The sequence below is a fragment of the Centroberyx gerrardi genome, chromosome 23, assembly GCF_048128805.1.
Source record: "Centroberyx gerrardi isolate f3 chromosome 23, fCenGer3.hap1.cur.20231027, whole genome shotgun sequence".
Classification (NCBI taxonomy): domain Eukaryota; kingdom Metazoa; phylum Chordata; class Actinopteri; order Beryciformes; family Berycidae; genus Centroberyx; species Centroberyx gerrardi.
In genome coordinates this window covers 3,852,776-3,866,545 of record NC_136019.1, presented here as the reverse complement: position 1 = coordinate 3,866,545, position 13,770 = coordinate 3,852,776, and the positions used below count along the sequence as shown (strand labels likewise).

The following is a 13,770-nucleotide window of genomic DNA, read 5'->3' as shown; positions in this document are numbered from 1 at the left end:
TTGAGTTTTTGCTTGAAAAAAAGCTTCTCCCTTAATTTTTGTCATTGTTCCATTAAAATGTAACATAACAGATAGATATTGAGATAGATATTAGATATTTTGACACTTTGTAATGTTCTTAACTGTAAGATCGGATTGTATGTGCTTATGAAAAGGGTTGAACCGCTATACCAGGTGCTAGCAATGTTTGTTTTTTTGAGATTCATGCCCCTTGGACGAGCTGTGCAGTTGCAACAGATGTTTTGACCATTATTACATTACAAACCAGAAGACTCATGCTTACATTTTTAGGCCAACATTTAAGTTTGAATCCCTAGATCATCTATAGTAAGGGAGGAAATGGTAAGGAATGCCAGGGTAAAAAAAAACAAAACAAAACAAAAAACTTACTTCTCAGAAACGTTTTTTTGCTCCTTAGAATAGTTCTCCTGTAGACAAATCGACAGAGACATGTAGTTTGGATTATTTGGAACATTTTGAATATTGGCAACCTGTCAAACAGATGTTAATATGTACATTTCTCAGGAAGGATGAAAGGATGGACGGACAAAAGAAAGAAACTAAGAAAGAAAGAAAGAGTAAAGTGTGTGACTGTGTGTGTTTTACCTTAATGGCGACTGGAAATCCTTTAATGGCGAAGTTCTTGCTGCTGGTCAAAGCCTTGGCGTCTTCCTTTCTCTCAAAACACACAGTGGCCTGCACACACACACACACACGTATTACTATAACTGTCAGGACCTTCCGCTGACAACATTTAAAAGCGTCCATCAAATGGCAAATGTTCAGAGAAAGACGAAGAGTTCACGGATGGTGGATTGACACGCACACTTTGCAGTTTCCGTAGCAGTAAAACCGTGGTGGTTTTGCCAAATTGCTCCACGGCGGTGACCACTTCTTTGTGAGTCAGACAATGAGGAATCCCCTGCAGCGTCACCAAGCCTGTGCCCTGGGTAGAGCGCCTAGTGGGCTGTACATGGAGAGAGAGAGAGAGAGAGAGAGAGAGTGTGACAGAGGGAGAGAGAGAGAGAGAGAGAGAGAGAGAGAGAGAGAGAGAGAGAGAGAGAGAGAGAGAGAGAGACGGGGAGAGAGAGTGACAGAGGGAGAGGGAGAGAGTGACAGAGGAAGAGAGAGAGTGATAGAGGGGGAGAGAGAGTGAGGCAGAATGACAGAGGGAGAGAGAGAGACACAGAAGGAGAGAGAGTAACAGAGGAAGAGAGAGAGAGAGAGAGAGAGAGAGAGAGAGAGAGAGAGAGAGAGAGAGAGAGAGAGAGAGAGAAACAGAGGAAGAGAGAGAGAGAGAGAGACAGGGGAGAGAGAGAAAGAGAGAGACGGGGGGGAGAGAGAGTGACAGAGGAAGAGAGAGTGATAGAGGGGGAGAGAGAGAGTGAGGCAGAATGACAGAGGGAGCGAGAGAGAGACAGGAGAGAGAGTAACAGAGGAAGAGAGAGAGAGAGAGAGAGACAGGGGAGAGAGAGAAAGAGAGAGACGGGGGAGAGAGAGAGTGACAGAGGGAGAGGGAGAGACAGAAGGAGAGAGAGTAACAGAGGAAGAGAGAGAGAGTGACAGAGGAAGAGAGAGAGTGATAGAGGGGGAGAGAGAGAGTGAGGGAGAATGACAGAGGGAGAGAGAGAGAGAGACAGAAGGAGAGAGAGTAACAGAGGAAGAGAGAGAGAGAGAGAGAGAGAGAGAGACGGGGGAGAGAGAGAAAGAGAGAGAGAGAGTGACAGAGGGAGAGAGAGAGTGATAGAGGGGGAGAGAGAGAGTGAGGGAGAATGACAGAGGGAGAGAGAGAGAGACAGAAGGAGAGAGTAACAGAGGAAGAGAGAGAGAGAGAGAGAGAAAGAGACGGGGGAGAGAGAGAGTGACAGAGGGAGAGAGAGAGTGATAGAGGGGGAGAGAGAGAGTGAGGGAGAATGACAGAGGGAGAGAGACAGAAGGAGAGAGAGTAACAGAGGAAGAGAGAGAGAGAGAGAGAGAGAGAGAGAGAGAGAGAGAGAGAGAGAGAGAGAGAGAGAGAGAGTGGTTATTGTCAAATTTCACCAGCTAGTTTCATTATTTAACACACACACACACACACACACACACACACACACCCCTACCTTAGCCTTTGTGGAGGAGCTCCTGTCTGTGGAGCTCGTCCCCAAGCTGGACTTTGCTTCTGACGACAATTTACTCGCCACCTTCTTCCTTGCTGATGAAGATGAGGAAGAGGAAGAGGCGGCCGAGGAGGATCTCTTTCCTGCCGCAGAAGGAGGAGACGAGGAGTGTTTTCCTCCTTTAGAGGAGGAAGAGGAGGAGGAGGACTTCATCTTGGCTAGCTCGGCCAGTAAGGCAGGAGCAAAAAATTTAACCACGGCCTCCAGGTCAGTCTGGTGCGACAGGGAGTGGACAGCTGGAGGGACGAAGACGAGAAGGCGGTCATGTGACATTTATACCTAATTAATTAATTAATAAGGATGGGACGATATAGCGGAATTCAATATATCGCAATACAAAAATGTGACAATACGTATCCTGGAGCAGAAAAATGAATGGTGATATCAGCTCCATTTTATTGATCACAAATGAGACGCTTGACCATCACAATTTCACAAGCTCTCCATCCAGATTATTGTCACTTTGTAATGACATCTTTAAATTGTTGTTTACATTCTAGCAGCCAATAGCATCGCTAGAAAGATTTGTGGCTCAGAATTAAAACAGAATTCTGCACAGTCAGACTTTGCTGTCGCGTATCGAATCGTATCGTGAGAGATAAGTGTATCGTCCCATCCCTGTTTAATAAATATCTATATATCTAATATCTATTAATTATCAATTTCAGCTCTCTTGCTCCCCAGTTGATCAGCTGCCTTTTATCTCTTTTATAGAGAATACAGTGATGTTGTCCTACTTGGCTTGGGAGTTAACATTAGCAACTGAACTGTTGGCAACCATACATTGCAGCATATTACATACACATATAGAGGTAATGCTTATATAACAGTGCACTTTATTGTAAAATCCCACTACGGACTTTAACAGATGAACATTTTTATATCCCGTGCATCTGTGTGTGTGTAAGTCAGGGACAGGGGAGGATCCACTGATCTGTCTATATGTATATAAATGCATTTAAAAGTCTGTTTTCTCTCACATGATGTTTCCAGCAGTTCCTTGGCCAGTCTCTCAGCGCTGTTGCCCTTCGGCCGGCGGCCGGTCGATCTTCCTGGTGACGACCGTCTCTCATGGCTCCTGGAGCGAGAGCGACGCCGGTGAGAGGAGGAGGAGGAGGAGGAGGGGGGAGGGTCGCGCCGCGGGGAGCGGGAGTGAGACCGGGACCTGGACAAATTATACAGTTCAGTGTTTCACAAGGAACTCGGGAATACTCAGGAACGACTAGCTCTATATCATCTGTATCCCACTGACCTGCGACTGTGTCTGGAGCTGTGCGGAGATCGTGAGCGGGCCCGGTGCGTCTCCCTCGTCTTCCTCCCCGCTGAGCCGCGGCGACGTCGAGGACTGGGCGAGCGGGAGCGGGAACGAGAACGGGAACGGGAACGGGAACGGGAGCGGGTACGGGAGCCGCTTCCATGTCTGGGTTTCTGCCGCCGTTGCTGTGAACTCTGGGAAGAGAAGGAGGTGGAGGGCTGGGCGTCTCTCCCTGCAGGACTGGAGAGAGCGCTGGAGGAGAGAAGGATGGAGGGATGAAGGGGAAATTAGCTAAAATCAGCAGGCTAGACACTAGAAAATGGATTTTTGTCGTTTAGTGTCTGAGAAATTCACCTGGACACGTGTGCTATCTCACCATCCCAGTCTGGGTATCTGGGGAAAAACAATTGAAACACATTTAGTATTACATATCTAACATGCCATTAACACAATAAGCAAGTCACAGTATACAGGAAACATTTTGACGCCAATAAACAAGGGGCTCATAAAAAACATCCTACCTCAAAAAAGACTAAATGAATACAAAAAAACCATTTTACTCTGGTTTTGGATAATAAAATTTGTTGCATCCGAGCTTTGAGTGTGCAGTGATGTTTTTCGTTTTGATCCCTTTGGCTCTCAACAGAAACCCTAATGAACCCCTGGTTTTTAAGAGTGTAGAATGAAAAAAAAAAAAAAAAAAAACACTGACTGTTTTCGGAGGAGTTTGCAGCTCTCAAGATGAAGGCTGGTGTTCTGGTGGGAGATCCAATCCTAGTAGTCAGAACAACACACACACACACACAGCATTTAGACAGGTGTTACGGTAACCATTACTATCAACTTCATTATCACAACCACCACTGCTGTGGTTATCTTTGTTTACAAATATCTTTTATTCAACATCAAGCAGTCTTGAAAAGTTCCTCAGGTCTTCTTCGTCTGTTCCTCACTGCCGGTCTCCAGTCTGTCGTACATAAATAAAAAAGATACAGTCCCAAAGTGTCACATCCTGTTTCTCTGCTCTTGCAAATATGAGAAAAGAATCGATAAATGTCCACGTTAAGCAGCATGCCTACAAAATTCATGATAGAAAAGAAGTCTCTCTCCAGTCTTCAGCAAACGGCAGCCACCTTAAAATCAAAAGCCCCACATCCGCTGGGAAAACCCTTGAGCCTGAGTGGGGAGCTTGGACATTAGGCAGCAGATTAGGGAGTGAGTGATAAATGCTGTGTTTGTGCCGTGGCTTAGGTACAAGCTAAACACAGTGGGGAGAGATGAGGCTGTAAACAAGTACCATCTGTGGACAAAGTTATAAAGGAAGACCAACGGGGGGGGGGGGGGGGGGGGGGGGGGAGTACACGGTCTAATACAGACACAATCATAAAAAAAAAGGTCTTCTTCTTGGGTTCTTCATTCTGTAATGGGCGGTTCTTCAGTCAGTGTGCGCTTGTGAAAGTTCATAGTACAAGTTTCACTCCATAATGACACATCCACAGTTAGAAACCAGGTTATACAGATGGTTACATATTGAACAATAGCATAAAATAAAGACAAATGACAGTATTTTTTATAACAAAGTACCATAAATCCTTAGCTGGTAAAAAATGATAACTCTTCCACAGACTAGATTCCATTTTATAAATATTGAATGATGAAATTCAGTTAATGAGGATGGATGTATAATGTTGTGAAATTGAACTCTTCAAATCTACTACTATATTATATAACATATATATAATGCTGACTCAGGTCTACTTCAACATGAAAACAATCTGAATGCTTTATCAAAATGTGTTACTGATAGTCTTATACAATTAGCATAAAGGACAAAAAAAGAGATACAAATCATACATTCTCTATATGTTTCAAAAAGAAAACTATCAAGAATATTATGACAATAAACAACAGAAAATTACAATGTAAAACCTTCAAGAACAACTAAACAAATTGTCAAAACATTTGAAACATCTGGGATAGTATTCCAAAATGAAAGAGAAAAGGCAAACAGCCACCTTCCATCAACCTCTGACAAAGTAATTCTTCAGTTTTGTGGCATCTTCCTCGTCGGTCTTCAAGCTCTTGGTGCCATGTTCCATTTTTTTTATTTTACATAAAATTATTCAACATATCACTCACTGCGAGTCCAGCAGTGACAGTGATTGATCCTCAACGGTCTAAACTACACATTAATTTATCTGTCAGCAGCTTTACAGGTCTCAACTCACTCAAATCACATGCATGCTGCTGTAGCAAATTACACAAAAATCCTAATCGTAACTCTAAATTACAGATGACAACATACAGTCAGCCATGGTTGGCTTTACAGAAACAATTTGGTACATCAAACATTTAGATTGCAGTACATCAACATCAGTCTGGTATGAGACTTTTACCAATCATAAGAGTTAAACAATCCCTCCAGGAGTTTGCAATCCAAGTTTTTTTTTTTGCAAAAATCCACAGCTCCCCCCAAATATTGTAGGGACTGCTCATTTCTTTAACCATTTTGTGCATATTAACTACAGATTCATCAAGAAAATGACGTGCTGTATTTTTACATAAATCCTGGCAACATGGTTGAAACTTTTGTCCTTTGAGTTGCAATTATTGCGAATTTAACCAAAACACCAAAACCCTCACCGCAAATAATCAAGAATTCTAATTGGTATTTTCAATCAAAAAGAACAAAAAATAGGTAACATTAAAGTACAACACTGCACAAACTCCTAGAGGGAGAGATAACAGAGCACGGTCTTCTACTCACCTTCATCTGAGCACATTCTTTGTTACACAGAGAACAGGTATGTGGAAAGATTCTGGGTGTGGCCGCCGTATAGTCGGTCATCATGGTCGGCGTTGGCAACCTCTTGCCGGCTGTAATCTTTGCCGGCGGCTGCCTGACGGAATGCGGCACGGTCATACGCATGAGGTTCACCTGGCCCGGGATGATCGGCGGAGGTGGACGATTAACCATGAGAGGACCGCCGGGGATAAACACTGGAGGTCGCATGGCGTAAGAGGCGTCAGCGACGCTGTGGATGTGAGGAGCAGGAGGAGCAGTTTTCATTGGAGGGAAAACTGGAGGCCACATCGTCTGCTGCATCTGCATCGGTGTCTGCTGCATCTGCTGCTGCTGCAACTGCTGCTTCTGCATCTGCTGCTGCTGCAACTGCTGCGTCTGCATCTGCTGCTGCTGCAACTGCTGCTTCTGCATCTGCTGCTGCTGCTGTGTCTGCTTCTGCATCTGCTGCGTCTGATTCATCTGCTGCTGCTGCTTCTTTTGACCCTCAAGTCCAACTGTTGACCCTTGAGTTCGACTTTGATCCTGAGCTCCATTGCCATCGTTGCTACCGAGGACCACAAGGCTGGGTCGGCTGGGGTTCACGCCACGGACCAGAGTGGAGGGTGGGCGGGCTTTTGATGGTTCCCTCACCGGAATGGGTTTGGAGGCTTCGGAGTCGAGGACTCTCTTGTCTGTGTCTTTCTTCAGAAGTGAGATGGAACTCTGGATCAGCTGCGAGGTCTGGTCTGGTCTCGGGGACTGTTTGGTTGGGACTTGGCTCGGGGGAGGCGCAGAGCTCAGCATTGAACTGTAAGAAGAGCTGAGACCGGTAACAGAACTCTGGTCACGGGAAGAACCCAAGGCGCCGCATTTCACCAATCCCGTTTTTTTCAGCAGTGGCTCTAGGCTGTGGCTGCTACTAGCGTAACTGTCCATCATCAACATGCTGCCACTTCCACCACTGCTAGCTCCGACGCTACTGCTCTTCCCACCGATCTCATCCCCACGCCCTCCAGTATATTTACCAGTATGTCCATAGTCAATAACTTTACTCTGCTGGCGAATGGTAGGTGCCGTTTCTTCCTGTCGTATCGCCGCCCCTCCAGAACTACCCAAATGGTCCGATCTGCTCATGCCTCCGCTGTGTTGATGCTGGTGGTCCATTTTTGCCTCAGTTGCAGTTGCAGACCTCTTGGCCTTCTGGATGCGGATTTGACGTAGGATGAACGGCAAATTGGCAGGCGTGATCTGGTCCTCGGGGTAGGAGATGAGGTGTTCCAAGTCTTCCTTGTTGAGTCCAAAGTGCAAAAGGATGTTAGAGGCAGATTCTGAGGTGTATTTGGGTCGGCTGGACTCGGCAGCAGTCGCAGGCTTGTTGGACACTGGATAATCTCCTAATCCCGGAATAGACGGCATGTTTTGAGCAGAGGATGAAGAGGATGATGAATAAAAATTAGAAGAGGCATCAGCAGTGGGCCTCTGGTAGCTCGACAACCAGTCCACTGAGCTACTACCACTTTGCTTGTCCGGGCGTCCGACCAAATGCCCAAGGGAAGCGGAAGGCGAAGAGACAGGATAGCCTGCGCTCATCCCCGCACCCGAGGAGAGCATCTCGTCCCTTGGATGGTTAGTTGGGCGAGGGCCCGGGCCTGTGGGTTGCTGCTGTCTCTGGTGCATCGTTTGGCTTAGGAGCCTTACCTCTTCTCTGGCTCTGCTGATCTGCATGTCGATGGTGCTCTCTATATCAGTGTTGCGCATGGACCTACTCTGTCCAGGCCCGTAGCTCATCGATGGGGGCAGCATTGACGAGAGCATTGCCCCAGAGCTGGTGGGAGTCCCAGAGGAAGCTCCGGAAGAGCCGAGGCTAGACCCAGGGCCCAGGCGAGAAGATACCCCCAAAGGGTCCATCCCTGCCTGGGTACCTGAGAGTCCATACTGCCCCTGGGTGGGTCTTTGGGTTCCTGAGGCATAGGGGTTATACATGGGATGGGACATGGTGTTCGCAACCTTCAGAAGGTTAATGAGATTGATGGCCGCAGCAGTAGGGGAGGGGGGTGTTGTGGGTATATAGGGAGTAGGGGTGTTGGAGTTGGCTGTCAAGGTAGCGGCTCGGTTGCCAAAAGCGATCGTGTTGCTTATCTGCGTCAGGACTAGCTGGGCTTTGATCTGAGCTAGCTGCAAGGAGGCAGCCTGCTGGCCAATCAGGAGCGAGCTCCCTGGGAGCCCTCCAATCAGGGGGCTCGTTAGGGGCCCGGGGGCAGGAGACGAGGCAGAACGCTCCAATAGCAACGCAAAGCTGAAAAAGTTAGCAGAACACAAAAGAAGGGTTATTGAATGGGACTGGATCTCAGCATGTCAGAGGGATAAAATCATCATCTGGAAGGGTTTTGATAGATCCAGTCTGGTCCTTCATATCTGACACACACACACTTCCTGTTTTCCACTGGCAAGAAAGAACACAGCAGGCAAAAGCATGACAGCACAGGTACAGAGAGAGGAAACAAGGTCAATGCGGTTTAACAAGAAGCATAAAGAAAAGACACAATCTTACTCATTTCCTTTCCATGCTCATCTCTGGTGAAATTAGTAAGATTGATACAAGCAAAAGCACACAAAGCACATTCCAAAATTTAACATTTCTCAACTGTTCAGTTTCAAAATGACACACATTTTACCATTCAGAAAGATTCAGACAACTCTGAAAACACTGTGCTAAATATTTAATATTTGAAATGACAAGACAGATTGTGTGAAGGATTGCACTTGGTCTTCCACTGAGACAGTAAATCATGATTTATTTGGTTAGAGGTTAGGTCATTGTATCAAGATGGAATCACCATTGCAACGCTCATCATTTATAATGTGATACCCTAAAAATCACACACAGCATTGCTCAACCAATAAATCAGTGTTGTAATAACAACATCATGACTTGAAAAAAAAAAAAACTTGGAAAAGCAGAAAAAAAATAAAAGTCACAACAAAAGTCAAAAATCTAAAAACCTTATGAGAGAACCTAATGGGTTTTTTTTCAAATCCTCTTGTAGATTCCAAAACTTTCCAGTCACTTTTACTAGCCTGTTTTACCTGCTAAATACATGTACAAAATAAAATTAACCTCCAAACAATGACTGATTACCTGCCCAAGTGGCTGAAAAAAAAAAAAAACACAAATTAACCTGCCATATCCAAATATTGGCAGCATTTTTCACACTAACACACAGGGTCCAAAATTAACTTTCTGGCTTACCTGCCAAGGTGGCTGGTAGATAAAAAAATTTACCAGCCAGACAAAAATAATAAATTGCTTTATACTATTGCAATTTGCTATTATTACTATTTAGCATGTCATCTTGGTCTCATATGCAATTCTCAATCAATATTATAGCAGTGTGCAGTAATAATAGTAGTAACATTAACTGTATGCAGAAATATTAATTCAACTGTTTCAATTTACTGTTTACTGATGGGATAGCCTGGAGGGGCAGAGACTGTGACCTGGAGACTGACGCGCAATCACGGTGACATTTTGAGCTCTCGTGAACCAAGATGTTCTCCAATTTCATAGTTGTAGTGCCAACAACGAAGGAATTGCCTCTGCGCTTTTCCTTTGCGTTAACACGACACACACTACAAAACACTTGGAGCACCTGAATCATTGTATCGCCACCTCTCACAGAATTTCCTCGATGATAGTTTGGGTGGATGAGACGAGGAGGGGGCGCTTGCATTGGCAGCAGTGGTCTCTTCGGCCTGAAGTTCGCCTGTTTTCTTTCTCCACTCCCGCAATAAATCTCCACACGGCTGGGTTTGTTTCAACTGCCCCGATGACAACAAGTACCTCACGTACTGTAACTAAAAAATCACGCGGTTTGATGACTGACGCAATTACGTACGCACGACACACGCAGCACGGCAGATCTAGCAGATTGACGTGACAGCAAACCAGCAGCTTTCTCCAGCGCGTGTAGGAAATTCATTTTTTTCTACCGGCCAGAGTGGCGGGTGGTCTCCATAATTTACTCGCCAAAGACTAAATTTACCCGCATTTGGCGACTGGCTATTTTGGACCCTGCTAACACACCACTGCTGGTGTATTGATCTGGGATGCAAACAAACCAGGGGTCGAAAAAGTGACAAAAAGCCAAAGACGCATTAGCACAATTAACTTTTTAGGTCAAGTTAATGTGACTGCAAGCCACTTTAATGATTATTCCCCCATCATTCCCATATCGGAGCAGGGGGTTAGTCAAAGTAGAGTGACGTCGAGGGAGAAAGAAAGACGTAAAAGAAATAATCACTAGTAGACAATTCAATATTCTTGATCTCGACTGGCGAATCAAGTTTCCCCGGTCGTAAGACCGTTATACCATTTGTAAACAATCCCCAGATAATCATTACATCCCTTTATGATCGTCAGAGAGCATAAAACACACACTTACATTGGAGTCTCTGGTTTCCCCGAAAGCTCTTAGTCTACTGCCTAGCAGCTGGAAACCAGCCTATCAACCGACAGCCAGCTGGTGAAACCAGCCTATCAACCGACAGCCAGCTGGTGAAACCAGCCTATCAACCGACAGCCAGTTGGTGAAACCAGCCTATCAACCGACAGCCGGTTGGTAAAACATCAACCGACATCCAGTTGGTAAAACAGCCTATCAGCTGACATCCAGTTGGTGAAGATGATGGTGGTTCTGATTCTGACAAGATCATGGGACGCTCATGGGTCGATTGATCATGGGTTACACATTTTGGAATCAAACTAGTGAATATCGGCTAAAAGGAACAAGTTGTCACTCGCTGCTCTTACATCTACAGCTGCAACCAAACTATGTGCCTCACCGCTTGAACGCATCTAGAATGGAATAGCGAATGCTGAATGTAGAGTGATTTTTCTCTGCCCCTCGTGGGTCCATGTAACACTTATCAGTTCAATATACTCATTATAAACAACCACTTGGAAAATCTGAAAATTGGGAAAATCAGAAAAACTTTTTGCCATGAGAAAAACAATATTAAATTCCAATTTTCCATTTATCTCAGAGGAAAAATGTTGATATTTTAGAATATTGTACCAAATTTTCAGATTTTCCAAATGTTGTTTTTTATAATGAGAATATTGAACTGATAAGCGTTACATGGACCCTTGTGTGTCAGTATGTACTCCGAAACTCATTATCAGTGTCTTGTCTGGAGACTACTTCTAGTTAATAGTGACACTAACAAACAACAGCCTTCCAATTTGCATTTTCACCTAAGCAGGCCTTGGCCTAGAAACGTAGCCCCAATTGTGATAATGAGCAGGTGTGGCACTTTGAGTTGGGAGAGGAATGTGGAGATGCAACCCTGCGAGCGCTGGCCCTTGTCACAATTTCAATACTACTTAAGTACCACTGCAAGAGATTCAACGTGACATTTAATTGTAGAAACATTCGATACTTTGACCAAATGAGTTCTACCAGCTTAATTTCCTTTCTGACGACACCCCCACAGTGCAGATGGCACATGGATTGGAATAGTTAAAGGAGGAAGAAGAAGGACAAGAAGAACAAGGAGGAGGAGGAGGAAGAGGAAGAGAAGGATTGGACAAAACAGAGCTGCAATCTGGCTCTTGACGGTGGACTGCAGCAGTCAGAGTCAAACAGAATCACCAACGTAGAACTACGAAAAACTACATCTCAACACAAAACAATAAATCAACCTTAACAGACTGCTTGTACTGTTTAGCAGCCTAACTAGCTTCACTTTGTACCTGCTGCCTTTGAGGAATCAACTGTGAGATGAAGTCAGTCTCCTCCAGATGTTTATATTGTAGCAGTGACATGATATCAATTTTTAAGAATAAATCATGTAAATTATCGGCACTTCCAAAACTTTAGCTGCTTGGTTAGCTAGCCAGCCAGCTTACAGGATCATCTGGTGCAGTTTGCTCATCACTTTGCAGCTGACTGGTTTCAGAAAGAGGTGTGCCGGTGGTCAGCAGCCTTGCAGGAGGCTGCAGCCTGGCAGGCCGCACCGAGGGCACAAAACACCCACGGGCCTGCCTGTGTCCTCTGATGCCTTTCTGTACCAGGCGAACCACTGACCGACTTAACCCTTTAAAACACACACACTGGGTAGTTGAAGACGTTGTGCATCCAGGTTTTCAGTGTCAAAACAACACAACACCTTTTTACACTACACCTACTTGTGCGAACATATCTTGCATGGCAACGTATGCTTGAACCGGGGGCACAGCGTGATGTAGTTTTAGGGGTTAAAAATGTGGATGTGACGATGTTACCTATTCCGTGGTAGTTTTGACTGTTTGATGCGAGGCACAACCCTAAATCTACGCTTCAGCAAGCCTCAAGATGTAGCAACCAAGCTCAAAAAGATAACACTCTTCAAAATGCTGCCAAAACCGTTCATTTGTTTCCAAACACGATCGTACCTGAAGCTAAACCGCTAGCTAACCTAGCCTAACTAGTTTCTTTGCCCTGCTAACTGGATAGCCGCTAAACTAAATCGCCGTCAACGGCTAACAAACACTGTTTCCAGCATTAATGTAAACCAATACATCGTTCATCGTTTAATGACACTGTTGTTGTTGCATACCTTTTGTTATTTCGGGTATTTTGCTGCCTTGGTCTGCTCAAACTTGTGTTCAGCTGCTTGACTGATGGAAACTGGATCTCAGGCGTTAGCTTCAGGTTGCCAGGTTTCCAAGACTCATCTTTATCCTCCTATTACGGCTAAGAATGAGAATGACGTTTTATCTGGTGTAGGTTTGTATTTGTGAGAAAATATTTGTTTAGCAGTCCCGTTGTACACCCTTCGGCATCATAATATATCTTCAGAGTATCTCGTCTGCTGCCTTCATGAATCTGTTATGTAATACTTTTAAAGGTAATATATGGCAACAAAGTCCACAGAAATGGAGGAACAAGCTTTCACATTTCTATCAGTAAACAGCATCAAATAACCCGAGAACCTGAAACAAAGAGCCGTTGTAGTTTGTTTTTATTGCCTGTCATCAAATTGAAACAAACTGAAAAGTCTGAACAGGTGTGTTATCACCAGTCTGCCAGACGGGGGAGCCATTCTCACAGAGATTGGTACATTAATACACTTCAATTGGATAGATAGATAGATAGATAGATAGATAGATAGATAGATAGATAGATAGATAGATAGATAGATATACTTTATTGATCCCAAAGGAAATACTGGTTAACGAGCCTAGGTTGCAATTGGTCTGTTTATTACATCCTTATAATCACAGTTGTTTTTTCATAACACATACTGATGTTGTCACAATAGGCTAGAACACACACACACACACACGCACACACACACACACACACACACACACACACACACACACCCCTCATAGTGACTAGTCTCCATAGTTGGGTTTTGTGACCCCCAGCACCAAGAGCTTAACACTTGCTCCTGCCATTAAAGGGGGATTCCACTAAAATCATTTTTTTAGGTTGTCATTCAAAGTGAGTTTTGTGAGCCAGAAATCTGTTGATTGAATGATTGATCAAAAACACAATCCACCCCCCTGCAGATATATTCTGATCATTTTG

The 13,770-nt window shown here is 44.6% G+C and overlaps 1 protein-coding gene across 1 annotated transcript in view; it reads right to left on the bottom strand.

The window, feature by feature from the left end:
* znf638 (zinc finger protein 638) overlaps positions 1-13,279 on the bottom strand; it is a 37,385-nt gene extending 24,106 nt beyond the window's left edge. Inside the window, exons 1-11 of the mRNA XM_078281760.1 lie at positions 13,256-13,279; positions 12,794-12,921; positions 6,179-8,492; positions 4,124-4,185; positions 3,766-3,804; positions 3,409-3,663; positions 3,137-3,321; positions 2,100-2,392; positions 827-967; positions 607-696; positions 391-428 (exon numbers count right to left, since the gene is read on the bottom strand). Of these exons, the coding sequence (XP_078137886.1) occupies positions 391-428; positions 607-696; positions 827-967; positions 2,100-2,392; positions 3,137-3,321; positions 3,409-3,663; positions 3,766-3,804; positions 4,124-4,185; positions 6,179-8,492; positions 12,794-12,921; positions 13,256-13,279 (3,569 nt within the window). The remainder of the gene's footprint in view (positions 1-390; positions 429-606; positions 697-826; positions 968-2,099; positions 2,393-3,136; positions 3,322-3,408; positions 3,664-3,765; positions 3,805-4,123; positions 4,186-6,178; positions 8,493-12,793; positions 12,922-13,255) is intronic.
* Positions 13,280-13,770: the final 491 nt, after the last annotated feature.